At 38.4% G+C, this 12,605-nt stretch overlaps 1 protein-coding gene across 3 annotated transcripts in view; it reads left to right on the top strand.

Moving 5' to 3' along the window:
* The window catches only part of SLC39A6 (solute carrier family 39 member 6), a 45,252-nt gene that overhangs the window by 16,612 nt on the left and 16,035 nt on the right, over nucleotides 1-12,605 (top strand). For 2 of the 3 annotated variants that reach the window (XM_069075850.1, XM_069075856.1), the window contains exons 5-7: nucleotides 1,779-1,997; nucleotides 3,062-3,167; nucleotides 8,943-9,320. In XM_069075850.1, the coding sequence (XP_068931951.1) occupies nucleotides 1,779-1,997; nucleotides 3,062-3,167; nucleotides 8,943-9,320 (703 nt within the window). The remainder of the gene's footprint in view (nucleotides 1-1,778; nucleotides 1,998-3,061; nucleotides 3,168-8,942; nucleotides 9,321-12,605) is intronic. The other variant, XM_069075867.1, reaches the window with a different exon arrangement.

Below are 12,605 nucleotides of genomic sequence, written 5' to 3' on the forward strand. Positions count from 1 at the left end.
GAACTGTAAAAGACCTTCATCTGATCCAGGAAGTTTCCTGAAAAATTCAGGGGCTTATTTAAGAATCCTTCATCATTAGAAGATATTGCTTCTATAGAAATGATGTCGGGGCGGCCAGGTAGCACAGCAAGTAAGAGCACCGGCTCCAGTGTTGAGAAGAACTGGAGATTGAATCCCGGGCTCAGACACTTAGCACCCACCCAGAAACACCTGGCCTTGTAACCTTGAGCGAGTTACTTAACCCCAATTGCTTAGGGGCGGCCAGGTGGCTCAGCGAGTAAGAGCACCGGCTCCAGTGTTGGGATGACCTGGATCAAATCCGGGCTCAGATACTCAGCACCACACCCAGAAATAACTGGCCATGTAACCTTGAGCAAGTTACTTAACCCCAATTGCTTTAAAAAAAAAAAAAAAGAAATGATGTCAGGACACACAGCTTAATAATTTCAGGTGCAAACAACATTAACAATTGAATCTAAAATATTTTAATAATATAAAGGTGTTACAGGATTGGGTGCCTTCCTTCTGGTTTAATTTTCTTATCAGATTCCTCATGTGATAGGGGTAGGGACTGGACATTTTGTGATATTGGTATAAGGAACTTTTGTATGAAGAAACTCCATCTACTTGTGCAGATCATTTTCTCTGTAACTTGTAACATTTCAAATTTCTGAATAATGTCTTAGTCTGTATGGTATCACTGAGGCACTATTGCAAGCAGAAATACATAAAGTAAATTCCAGAATTGAATAATATGCTGTCCTCAGGTTAGTCTATGATTCTGAAATGTCTTTTCAAAATATAGGAGATGATAGAACTTCTAAAAGTCTTCATGCATCCATGCATTAATTTAGACTCTGAACCAGGTAAATGTGAGACTGCTGAAAGGCACCACATGAAGACACTTTCTAATTCAACAAATGTTAAAGTGCCTGTAGTATACAAAGTACTGTTTGCTAATTGCTGGGATTATGAAGATAAGACCAAGATCCCTGCTTTCAAGGAGTTTATAATCTAAAGGGGGAGGGGAAGTATACTTATAAGTAAGTACTCTGCAAAGAAGAGCTTCTTGTTATTGTTTATGACAACCTTCTGCATCAGAGCTTGGCCCAAATCCCAGATCAGCTAGTCTTCATTCACTTATGCCTAATTCCTACTGACCTAGAAGATAGGAAGTATTATCAATATAAACCAGTTTCTTTGGGGTCTTTTATTTATTTATTTTTTTGCTTTTTGGAGGGCAGTTGGGGTTAAGTGACTTGCCCAAGATCACACAGCTAGTTTTGTGTGTGTGTGTTAAGTGTCTGAGGCCGGATCCAAACCCAGGTCCTCCTGACTCCGGGGCCAGTGTTCTATTCACTGCACCACCTAGCCACCCTGGGGTCTTTTATTTATTGTCCTTTGCTCAGGGGCTAAAATTAAAAAAAAAAATTCACTTAAGTACTAGTTCAAATAATTGAAGTCACTGGAGAGCTAACATCTGAATGAGTGTGTTTTTTGTTGACATACATTTAAGTGCTCTCTCCCCACATAGATGTCTATATATATATACATATGTATATGTATGTACCAGCCTAATTGCACCAAAGTATAAACACAACCTTTGGTGCAGTTGGTTTGATACTCTTACGTTCTACTATACTTAATTATCATATTAGTTACTCTCAATATGAAAGGATTCTTAATGTTGCTTGTTATTTCATTGGCAAGTCATTTGTAATGATTTGTGTGTTAGTAAATTGAATCTAACAATTTTGAAACATATTGTTTGTTCATAGTCTCATGCAAGTCACCACCACAGTCACAGTCATGAGGACCAACCTCTTCAAGCAAGCAGAGGACCACTTTTCAGTCATCTGTCTTCTCAAAATATAGAAGAAAGCACTTATTTTGACTCTACTTGGAAAGGCCTTACAGCTCTAGGAGGCCTGTATTTCATGTTTCTTGCTGAACATTTAATCACATTGATCAAACAGTTTAAGGACAAGAAGAAAAAGGTAAAACATTAATATCTAATACTTAATGTATTTCAAAAACTGTATATGCTGATAGATTGTATATCTTAGGTGCAGGATCCCTTAGATTTCTGGAGTTAGTGACCTCTAGTCCTACTACTTAAGGGAACTTAGAGAGTATCTGTAGGTCTCAGTATATCAAGATTCTTCCCTAAAGTCTCCCAACACTACATGAGATGGAAAAAGACAAAGGTAAATGACTAGGCTTATGACATTAATGGGGCTTTTAGACCCAGAAATGTAGTAGGTACCCAATAAATATTATTTGATGACAGCGGGTGAACATTGCTTTGAAAATATTGCCCTGTAGTTTATCTTGTCTTTTGGCTAGAAATTTGTGTGGCAAATTAGTCTTCTGCCACAGATGATATATAGTTACCCAGGTGGTTCTCATGTTGTTGACAGTACCTTTTCAGTTATGTTATTCATGTCATCCATGTTTAAAGATCTTTCCTCATCAATCCTAGTAGTTCAGCCAGGAGGTGCTCTTTCTATAGCTAGCTCTAATCTTTTGAGGTTGAAAGTAAGTAGATAGGGTTGGGAGAATGCCCACTTTTTTAACATAGCTCAACAAATAGGGATCTTATTTGATAAGTGCCTTATTTTAAACATGGCCCTATGTTAGTGATATGTGCAAGATAACTAGTGAAGAATAGCTTGTGGAGATACTTCAAGGTAGGTCACTATTGGGCAGCTAGGTAGCACAGTGGATGCCTAAAGTCAGAAAGAATCATCTTCTTCAGTTCAGATCTGGTCTCAGACACTTAACAGCTGTGTGACTCTGTCTCAGAGTCCTTTTTGGTAAAATGAGCCAGAAAAAGAGGTGGCAAACCTCTTCATTATCTTTGCCAGGAAGACTCCCAATGGGATTACAAAGAATCAGATACAACTGAAACAACTAAACAACAAATACACTATTACAAAAAAGGCATTTTCTAGCTTTTAATGGCTGGTGAATATGTCTGTCGATATTGATTTTGCTTAAATGTTTGACTTTTAAGTATTTGCAAATTCATGTAAAGTGTTACTTTCCCTTGATCCTTTAGACTCAAAAAAAGCCTGAAAGTGATGATGAGATGGAGATTAAGAAACAGTTGTCCAAGTATGAATCTCAACTTTCAACAAATGAAGAGAAATTAGACACAGATGATCGTAAGTCATGGTTATCAAATCTGAGAAAGAACCTTGCTATATCTTTTTTTTTATCAGAAGAGCTAATACCTTATCTACTTCCTAAAGGAAAGTTGATAAGTTATGTTGTATGCCCTCTAAAATTGATAGAAAGTGAGAATGTCTTTATTTTCAGGGGAAATTTGCCAGAAGATTCAAGGTTGGCCACCCAGGTCCTGCAGGACCTTACTAAACCCTTCTTACACTAATCCATTTGTTCCACTGGAAAAATCAGGTGATCTTGGCTAGGAGGTCATTTATTTTAGGGCCAGTCAAATTTTACAGTTTTATTTCCATAGCTCTACTGCATAGGATTTGCCTTTAGTATATTCCCTTAAAAATACCAGGAATTTGAAATCAACCCAAAACACTGAAATAAAGAACACTAATAAGAACTTTTTAACCCAAATCAAAGCTTCATCCAGATATTCTTCAATTAAAGAAGTTTTTTTTTCCCTGTTATGGCTTTGCAAATGGGAAACTTGAGGCCCAGAGAGATTAAGTAACCAGTAAAGATAATAAATCCCTATCACAGGCTGTTGGAACGATCCAAGGGGATGGTATATGAAAGGCTTTGCTAGCTTTTAAGTCTTGCTGCTGCTCTTATAGCCACCACCAAACGGAATCACACAACTATAAGTAGTGTGGCTAGGATTAAAACTTAAGTCTTTGAATTCCAAATTGATTATCTTTTCTTGCATATCATGCCACCTTTTGTTGCTTACTTCATCATTACTGGTATACTCTTTTTTTTTTTTTTGCCTTTTTGGAGGGGGGAAGGCAGGGCAATTGGGGTTAAATGATTTGTGCAAGGTCACACGGCTAGTGTGTTAAGTGTCTGAGTCCGGATTTAAACTCAGGTCCTGACCCCAGGGCCAATGCTTTATTCACTGTGCCACCTAGCTGCCCCACTGGTATACTCTTTTGGAGAGAATTCATGGTGGTTGTTTATTTAGTGTTTTTTCCTTCTCTTCTCTGCCTTCTGATTCACTGTTGTGAATACATACCTGGTCTTTTGTTTTTGACATCCAGTTTCCCTAGACTTCTTTTTTTTATGGAGGGGAAAGGTAGGGCAATTGGGGTTAAGTGACTTGCCCAAGATCACATGGCTAGTTTTGTGTTAAGTGTCTGAGTCTGGATTTGAACTCAGGTCCTCCTGACGCCAGGGCCAGTGCTCTATTCACTGCACCACCTAGCTGCCCCATTCCCTAGACTTCTGTTTTGTTTGACTGGATGCTTATAAACAATTGTCTTTTGACTCTTATAAGGTTCCTGGTGCAAGGAATACTTCATTATGAGTTTGGTATTTATTAATGGGCAGTAATTACCATATTTACTCAATATTTGGAAAGGTTTGACAAACTTCTACTCATAGGATGTGTCATAATTGTTGATCATTTAATTCCTCCTATTTTTTCACACACACACACACACACACACACACACACACACTCACTTTTAAGTGGCAGGATTTTGGAAGGATCTCATTTGATCCTTGAAAAAACAGTCCATACTCACTGCCTCCACTTTATCTCCTCTCACTTCTTAGCAGTGGCTGCTTCCCTGCTGCCTATAAATATTCATCCACATCCCCTCCATCCTTAAAAAACCCTTACTTCATCAATCCATCCACACTAGCTGTTGTGCAATATCTCTCCTCCCTTTTGAGTCTTAACTCCTTGAGAAAGTTTTCTGTCATCAGTGTTTCTACCTCATTTTCTCTTACTCTCTTAGCTCTCTGTGGTATGGTTTTTGACCTAATTACTCAAATGAAACTGTTCTCTCCAAAGGTACCAGTGATTACTTAATTTACAGATATAATGGTCTTTTTTGAGTCCCCTTTCTTCTCCCTTTAACACTATTGACTCTCCCATTTGGATTTTTGTGATACCTGTCTCTTCTGGCTTTCCCCTACCTGTTTGCTTCTCCATCCCCTTTTCTTACTCATTATCCATATGATACCTCTTCATGGTGGGTATTCTCCATAGTTCTGTCATAGGCCCTCTCCCCTCTCTCTATACTCTCCTGGTGACCTCATTTGCTCCCTTTAGTATAGCTCTCATCTATATGCGTATGACCCCCCTATATCTCCAGCTCCAGTCTCTCCCATGAGATTTAGTCCTGCATTACCAGCTGCCTTTCAAACTAGAAGTCCTGAAACGTCTTAAAATCAACATGTCCAAAATGGAATTCATTTTTCCACCTTCCCTAAGCTGTTCCCCTGTTCCTAACTTCACTACTGTCATTCTCTTCAGTCTTATAGGATCATAATCTCAATCGGGGCCTCCTACATGGACTCATAATTCTTTCAGTCTGTATCCAATCTGTTATATATCTTGCTATTTCTGTCTCCAAAGTATAGCTTATCTTCAGAACTGTTCTTTATCTTCATACAGCTATCACACTAGTTCAGGCCACCCTTACCTTTCACCAGTGTTATTAAAACAGGTTCCTAATTAGTCTCACTACATCAAGTCTGTGACCTCCCTAGTCCATCTTGTGCTCTTCTTGTCGGACTAATTTTCCTGAAGAACAGGTCTGACCTACATAGCTATCTACTTATTCAGCTTCAGTGATTTCCTATTTATTGCCTTTAGGATAAAATACAAACTCCTTTTTAGCATTTAAGGCCCTTCACAACCTGGCCCTAACCTATCTTTCTAGAGTTATGAACATTTCTCCTCCCACACTCTGTAATCCAGTCAGTCATTAAGCATTTATTTAAGTACTTTCTATGTGCCAGCCACTGTGCTAAGCCCTCAGGATATAAAGAAATTTTTTTTTTTTAAGCAATCAGGGCTAAGTAACTTGCTCAAGGTTACACAGCCAGTTATTTCTGAGTGTGGTGCTGAGTATCTGAGCCCGGGATTTAATCTCCAGGTCATCCCAACACTGGAGCCCGTGCTCTTACTCGTTGTGCTACCTGGCCACCCCATACAAAGAAATTTTAAATATAGTCCCTGTTCTCAAGGAGCTCACAGTCTAATGGGGAGACAACATGTAAACAACTGTGTACAAATTTCAGTGTAAGTGGGAGGTAATGTTAGAGGAAATGTACTAACTTGAATTAAGGGAGATTGGGAAAGTCTTCTTGGAGAAAGTTGGATTTTAGTTGAGACTTGAAAGAAATCAGGAAAATCGGGATTCAGAAATGAGGAGAAAGATAGTATTCCAGGCATAGGGAATAGTCATTGAAAATGCCTGGCATTGGAAGATAGATTGTCTTGTTTAAAGAACAGCAGTACAGCAAGGGGACAACATTACTGGATTGAAATGTCCATGACGGGAATAAAGCAAAAGATTAGAAAGGAAGGAAAGGGCCGGGTTGTGAAGGACTTTGAATGCTCGAGTGTTTTATATTTGTTCCTAGAGGTGGAAGGAAGCCACTGGAATTTATTGAATGGAAGGCATTGACATGGAAAAACCTATATTTCAGGAAGATTGATTTGATAGCCAAGCAGAGTATGGGCTAAAGTGAGGGAAGTATTGAGTTAGACAGACTAACATGAACCAGAAAACTATTGCATCGATCTAGGGTTGACATGATGAGGACCAGCTACTAGGAGGGTGGTTGCAGTGTCTGAAGCGAGAAGGGAGTGTATGTGAGAGATGTTACAAAGGCAGATTGGACCAGCTTTTGTCATATATTGGTTATAGTGGAATGAGAGAAAGAAGTCAAAGATAGGCGCCTAGAAGGATGGTGGTATCCCAACATTGATAGGAGAGTTTGGAAGAGGAAAGCATTTAGGGGAGAGATAATGAGTTCAGTTTTTTACATGTTGAGTTTAAGATATCTGTGGGACATTGGGTTTGAGGTATCCAGTAGATGACTGGAGATCCAGAGAGAAGTTAGGGCTAGATAAGAAGGCTGAAAATGAACATAGAAATGGTAATTGAGTTCCTGGGCACTGATGAGATTAAGACAAATAGAAGGCCTATAAAGAGCCCTGGGAGGTATCCCCTGTTATACCCACTGCTAGCAGGCATGGCCTAGACAAAGGAAATGGAGAAGGAACAGTCTTATAGGTAGAAGGAAAACTAGGATAGCCATGATGTCACAGAAGCCTAGAGAGGAGAGGGTGATCAACATATTCAAAGACTAAAGAGAGATCATAAAGGATGAGAATTTTTTATAAAGGCCATTAGATTTGGCAATTAGGTCTGGCAATTAGGTCTTTCGTAAATTTGTAGAGTGCAATCATAAAATTAGAAGCTAGAATGTAGAAGTTAAGAAGAGAGTGAAAAGAAAAGAGGTGTATAATGCCAATGAGATATTCACAGCACTTATTGCAACTATGAATATGCTAGTGTAACTGTGAATCACAAAGGAAGACAGAGCCAAAACATTTATTCAGAAAAAGCTGAATCCCAACACCAGAAAGCCAAATCCATCATAGCAACCGAGAAGTTGGTATACATAACCTATGCAGTGAACACCAACATTTCCAAGCCTTCCCTTCCCAAGCCAGACCTTCAAAACAAAAGAGGCACCTTTAAGCAAAAATGCCCCTCTCTCACGCGTGCTAGCTGCTCAGCCTCCACAGTGCTTGCTCCCAGCAGTTCTGGCCCTCTCTCCTGCTCCTTCCTGCTCCACTCTTCCTGTTCTACCCTTTCAGCAAGCTCCTCCTGCCTTTGATGAAAAGACTTTTCCAAGAGTTTAGCCACAACAGGGAGGAGGGATAGAGGACAATAACTAGTGGGGGATTGAGTGGGTCAAGTGAGTTTTTTTGAGGTTAGAGAAGACTTGGATCTTGTTTGTAGGCAGTGAGAAGCAGCCAGGAGACAGAAAGAGATGAAGGCAAGTGAGAGTAGGGGTGATAGAGGGAGCAGTTTGCTGGAGAAGACGGATGGAATGGGATCAGTTGTGTCTGTAGAGGGGTTTTCCTTGGAAAAGAGAAGGGCTACCTTTTCATATGTAATAGGGGTAAAGGCAGGATAGTAGCAAAAGGAATCTGGGAGATATGAATTGAAGAGGAGGGGAGAAGAGAGTGATTTCAGTGAATGACCACAGTTTTTTTGTTGTTTTTTTTTCAGTAAAATGTGATACAGGGTTTTCAGCTAAGAGGCTACAAGGAGGGGGAGCTCTGGGAAGTTTGTGGACTGTGGTGAGTGGAATTGAGAGTTAGAGAGGTTTAAAAAGATTGCTTTGCTGCAGTGAGGCCCCAGTTGAGATTATGTAGCATCATCTCTCTGTTCCTCACATGAAATTGTATCTCTCTTCTCATGCCTGGAATGCACTCCTCCCTGCTTGCCTCTGCTTTCTAGAGCCTTTCTTTTTCTTTAAAATGCATGCAGCTCAGGTACCATCTTCAGCCTGAACTGAAGCCTTTCCTGACCTTGCCTCCAAATATTAGTGCCCCACCTATCTAACTTCTTGTATTGAACTGTTTCTTATATGTCTGTACTAATTTTATGCTGTATATATTTTATAGTACTTATTGTCATTCCCTTTAGAAGGTAAACTTGTGAGTAAGGACTGTTTCCTTCTTTGTACTTACACCCCTAGCATCTACCACAGTGCCTAGCTCATAGACATTTAATAAATACTTGCTGATTGATGATCCTCACAAAAATATGGCCCATAGTCATAAAACAAAAACCTTTAATTAGAACCTATCATATCCTATTAATATTATTTTGTTGTTTACTTTACATTTTAAATTTGTATATAGACACGACGTGTTTTTCCCAGTTCAATTACCATGTTCTTTACAAATGGACATTTTAAAATCTAAATTCCTTGCTGTTGTTACCTAGGGCCTGAAGGTTATATAGGGGCAGACTCACAGGACCCTGCACACTTCGATTCTCAACAACCAGCAGTATTGGAAGAAGAAGAAGTCATGATAGCTCACTCTCATCCGCAAGAAGTTTACAATGAATATGTATCTAGAGGGTGCAAGAATAAATGTCATTCCCATTTCCATGATACTCTAGGCCAATCAGATGATCTCATTCATCATCATCATGATTACCATCATATTCTACATCACCACCATCATCAGAATCATCATCCCCACAGTCACAGTCAGCGCTACTCTCGGGAAGAGTTGAAAGATGCTGGCATAGCCACATTAGCCTGGATGGTGATCATGGGTGATGGCTTACACAATTTCAGTGACGGCCTAGCAATTGGTAAGTACATCTATATACATTTCTTTGTAGTACTGATATAAAATGCTTCTTGGGTCTGTATGCCATTTAGTAGTCATGTTTTCTAAGCAGCTAAGATTTTTAAATATCTATTTTGAGTACATTTGTGGAAGATTAATAGCATGTACCAGAACAGAGATCATAGCAATGTGATCAACAGTGTTTCAAATGATATAAGTTTTATGACATTTGAGCAGGACCTGAATGCTTTAGGAATTCTAATATGTACAAAGTAATATTTAAGAGAAATTGGTAAAGAAACAAATTATAAATGTATAAATTCATTGCATTTTCTTAAAGCCTATAGGAATTTGGGGAGACCTAAACATGTTTTTTAAATTTATTTTTTTCAATCAGCAGGAATCTGATTTCTTTCCATCCCATGCCATCTCCACCTCAATTGAAAATAAAAGAAAAATAAAACCCTTGTTAAAAACATGGATAGTTGAGCAAAATAAATTTCTGCATTAGCCATGTCCCCCCACAAAGTTTCATTCTACATTCTGAGTCCTTCACCTCTCTTTCAGGAAGTGAATAGTATGTTTCATCATCAGTCCGCTGGAATTGTAGTTGGTTATTATGATGATCAAAGTTAGTAATTCTTTCAAAGTTGTTTGCTTTTACCATATTGTTGTCTTTACATAAAAAGTTGTCTTCATGACCTCATGGACCATAGATATAGCACACTAGGTTCTTCTGTCCTCTGCTATCTCTTGTCTGTTCATGTTCTTGTTCCTTGTGTCTGTGACACTATCTATCCAACTTATCGTCTGCCTTCCCCTTCTCCTTTTGCCTTCAATTTTTCCCAGCATCAGGGTCTTTTCCACTAAGTCCTGTCTGCTCATTATGTGACCAAAGTATTTAAGCTTTTGGCTTTAGTATTTGACCTTCCAGTGAATAGTCTGAATTATTTATTCAAGTGTTGACTGATTTGATCTCCTTGCAATTCAAGAGACTCTCAAGAGTCTTCTCCAGCACCACAATTTGAAAGCATCAATTCTGTAACACTTAGTTTTCCTTATAGTACAACTTTCACAGCCATACATTGCTACTGAAAACCATAGCTTTGACTATATATAGACCTTTGTCAGCAAGGTGATGTCTCTGCTTTTTAGCATGCTGTCCAGAAAGGTCGTAGCTTTCTTTCCAGGGAGCAAGCATCTTTTAATTTCTTTGCTGCAGTCGCTGTCTGCAGTGATTTTTGAGCCCAAGAATATAAAATCTGACACTGCTCCCATTTTTTTCTCTCCCTATTTACTTGGAAATCATGGGACCAGATGCCAGGATCTTTCTACATATAAATTAAATAAGGTGAAAATATACAGCTTTGTTATACTCCTTTTCCCATCTTAAACCAATCAGTTGTTTCATGTTCAATTCTAACTGTTGCTTCTAAACCCACATACAGGTTCCTTAGGAGACAAGTGAGATGATCTGGTCCTCCCATTTCTTTCAGAACTTGCAACATTTTGTTGTGATCCTCACAGTCAAAAGCTTTTAGTGTAATCAATGAAGCAGAATTAGATGTTTTTCTGAACTCCCTTGCTTTTTCCCTAATCTGACAAATGTTGGCAGTTTGGTTTTTAGTTCTTTTTTTCAAAAACTATTCTGCTCTTCTAGTAATTCTCTGTTCACATATTGCTGAAGCCTAGCTTGCAGAATCTTAAGCATAACCTTGCGGACCTATCAAATGAGCCCAATTGTTGAATGATTTGAATGGCATTGCCCTTCTTTAGGATTGGGACATAAACTTATCTTCTCCAAACTAGTAGTCACTATTGAGTTTTCCAAATTTGCTGGCATATTGAATGTTGCACTTTAACAGCATCATCTTTTAGAGTTTTAAATAGCTCAACTGGAATTCCATCCCCTCCACTAGCCATATCGTTAGCAATGCTTCCTAAGGCCCATTTGACTCCATTCTCAAGGATGTCTGGCTCTAGATCAGTAACCACATCATTATGGTTATCAGTAATGTTAAGATCTTTTTATATAATTCTTTTGTATATTCTTGACACCTCTTAATCTCTTCTGCTACTAAGTCCCTTCCATTTTTGTCTTTTATCATGACCATTTTTGCATGGACCATTCCTCTTGATAGCTCTAATTTGAAGAGATCCTTTGTCTTTCCCATTCTATTGTTTTCTGTTTCTTTACATTGCTCACTTAAGAAAACCTTATTTCTCCTTGTTATTCTCTGGAATTGTGTATTCACTTGGGTGTATCTTTTCCTCTCTCCTTTTACCTTTTACTTTCCTTAGCTATTTTTTAGTCTTTTTTTTTTGCGTATTCATTTAAAGCTTTTATTTAATATTGTATTTTTCTCCAGTTATAGGTAAAAAAAATTTTAACATTTGTTTTTAAAACTTGAGTCCCAGATTATCTCCCTTCCTAAAGCCCTTCTGCCATGACAACACAGTAATCGAGGAGGGGGATATAAAAAGTTGCCCTGGTTCTGTTTACCTCACTGCATCAGTTTATAAAGTCTTTTCAGGTTTCTCTGAAACTGTCTCCTTCATCATTTCTTGTAGCACAAAGGTATTCCATCTTATTTACATACCATAACTTATTCAACCATTCCCTGGTATATGGGTACCCCTTCAGATTCCCATTCTTTTTCACCTCACAGAGAGTTAGAAATAATTTTATACATCCTTAGTTAAAACTTGTTTTACTTAGAATCCTTCCCTTAACCTATTCTTCTGCTAATCTCCCCTTCCCCTTCTTTCCCTCTTATTTCTCTATTGAGTGAAATGTGTTTCCGTATTCAGCTGTGTGTGTGTGTATTTTCTCCTTTAAACAGTTCACATGAGTGAGGTCTTAGTGTTACCCACTGCCCTTCAGCCTCTCCTCCTTGTTGGTATAGAGCGATAGACTATTCTTTGTGTACCTTGATTTTATGAGATAATTTTCCTGCTTTCCTGCCTTGTGTATTTCTCTTACTCTCCCTTTCCATTCTTCTCTTTAGATCATCAAGACATAACAGAACCATTCCCAGACTTTCTGTCTAATTGGACTCACTCTGTGATTTATGATAATGACAGAGTTCACAGGGGACACCTATATCATGTCTACATATTAGCTTGTAAACTGTTTATCCTTGTTTAGATCTTTAGAATGGTTTGTTTTTACCTTTATTTTTTTTTCGTCTTTCCTGTATTTGAACTTTAAGATTTCTATACAGTTCTGATCTTTTCATCAGAAATGCTTGGGGGTCCTCTGTTTTATTAAAGGTCTATTTTCCCCTTGTATTATGTATATATTTTC

This window comes from Petaurus breviceps, unplaced genomic scaffold (genome assembly GCF_028583685.1).
Source record: "Petaurus breviceps papuanus isolate PSGF00001 unplaced genomic scaffold, PetGlider_PUasm1.0 151, whole genome shotgun sequence".
NCBI lineage: Eukaryota > Metazoa > Chordata > Mammalia > Diprotodontia > Petauridae > Petaurus > Petaurus breviceps.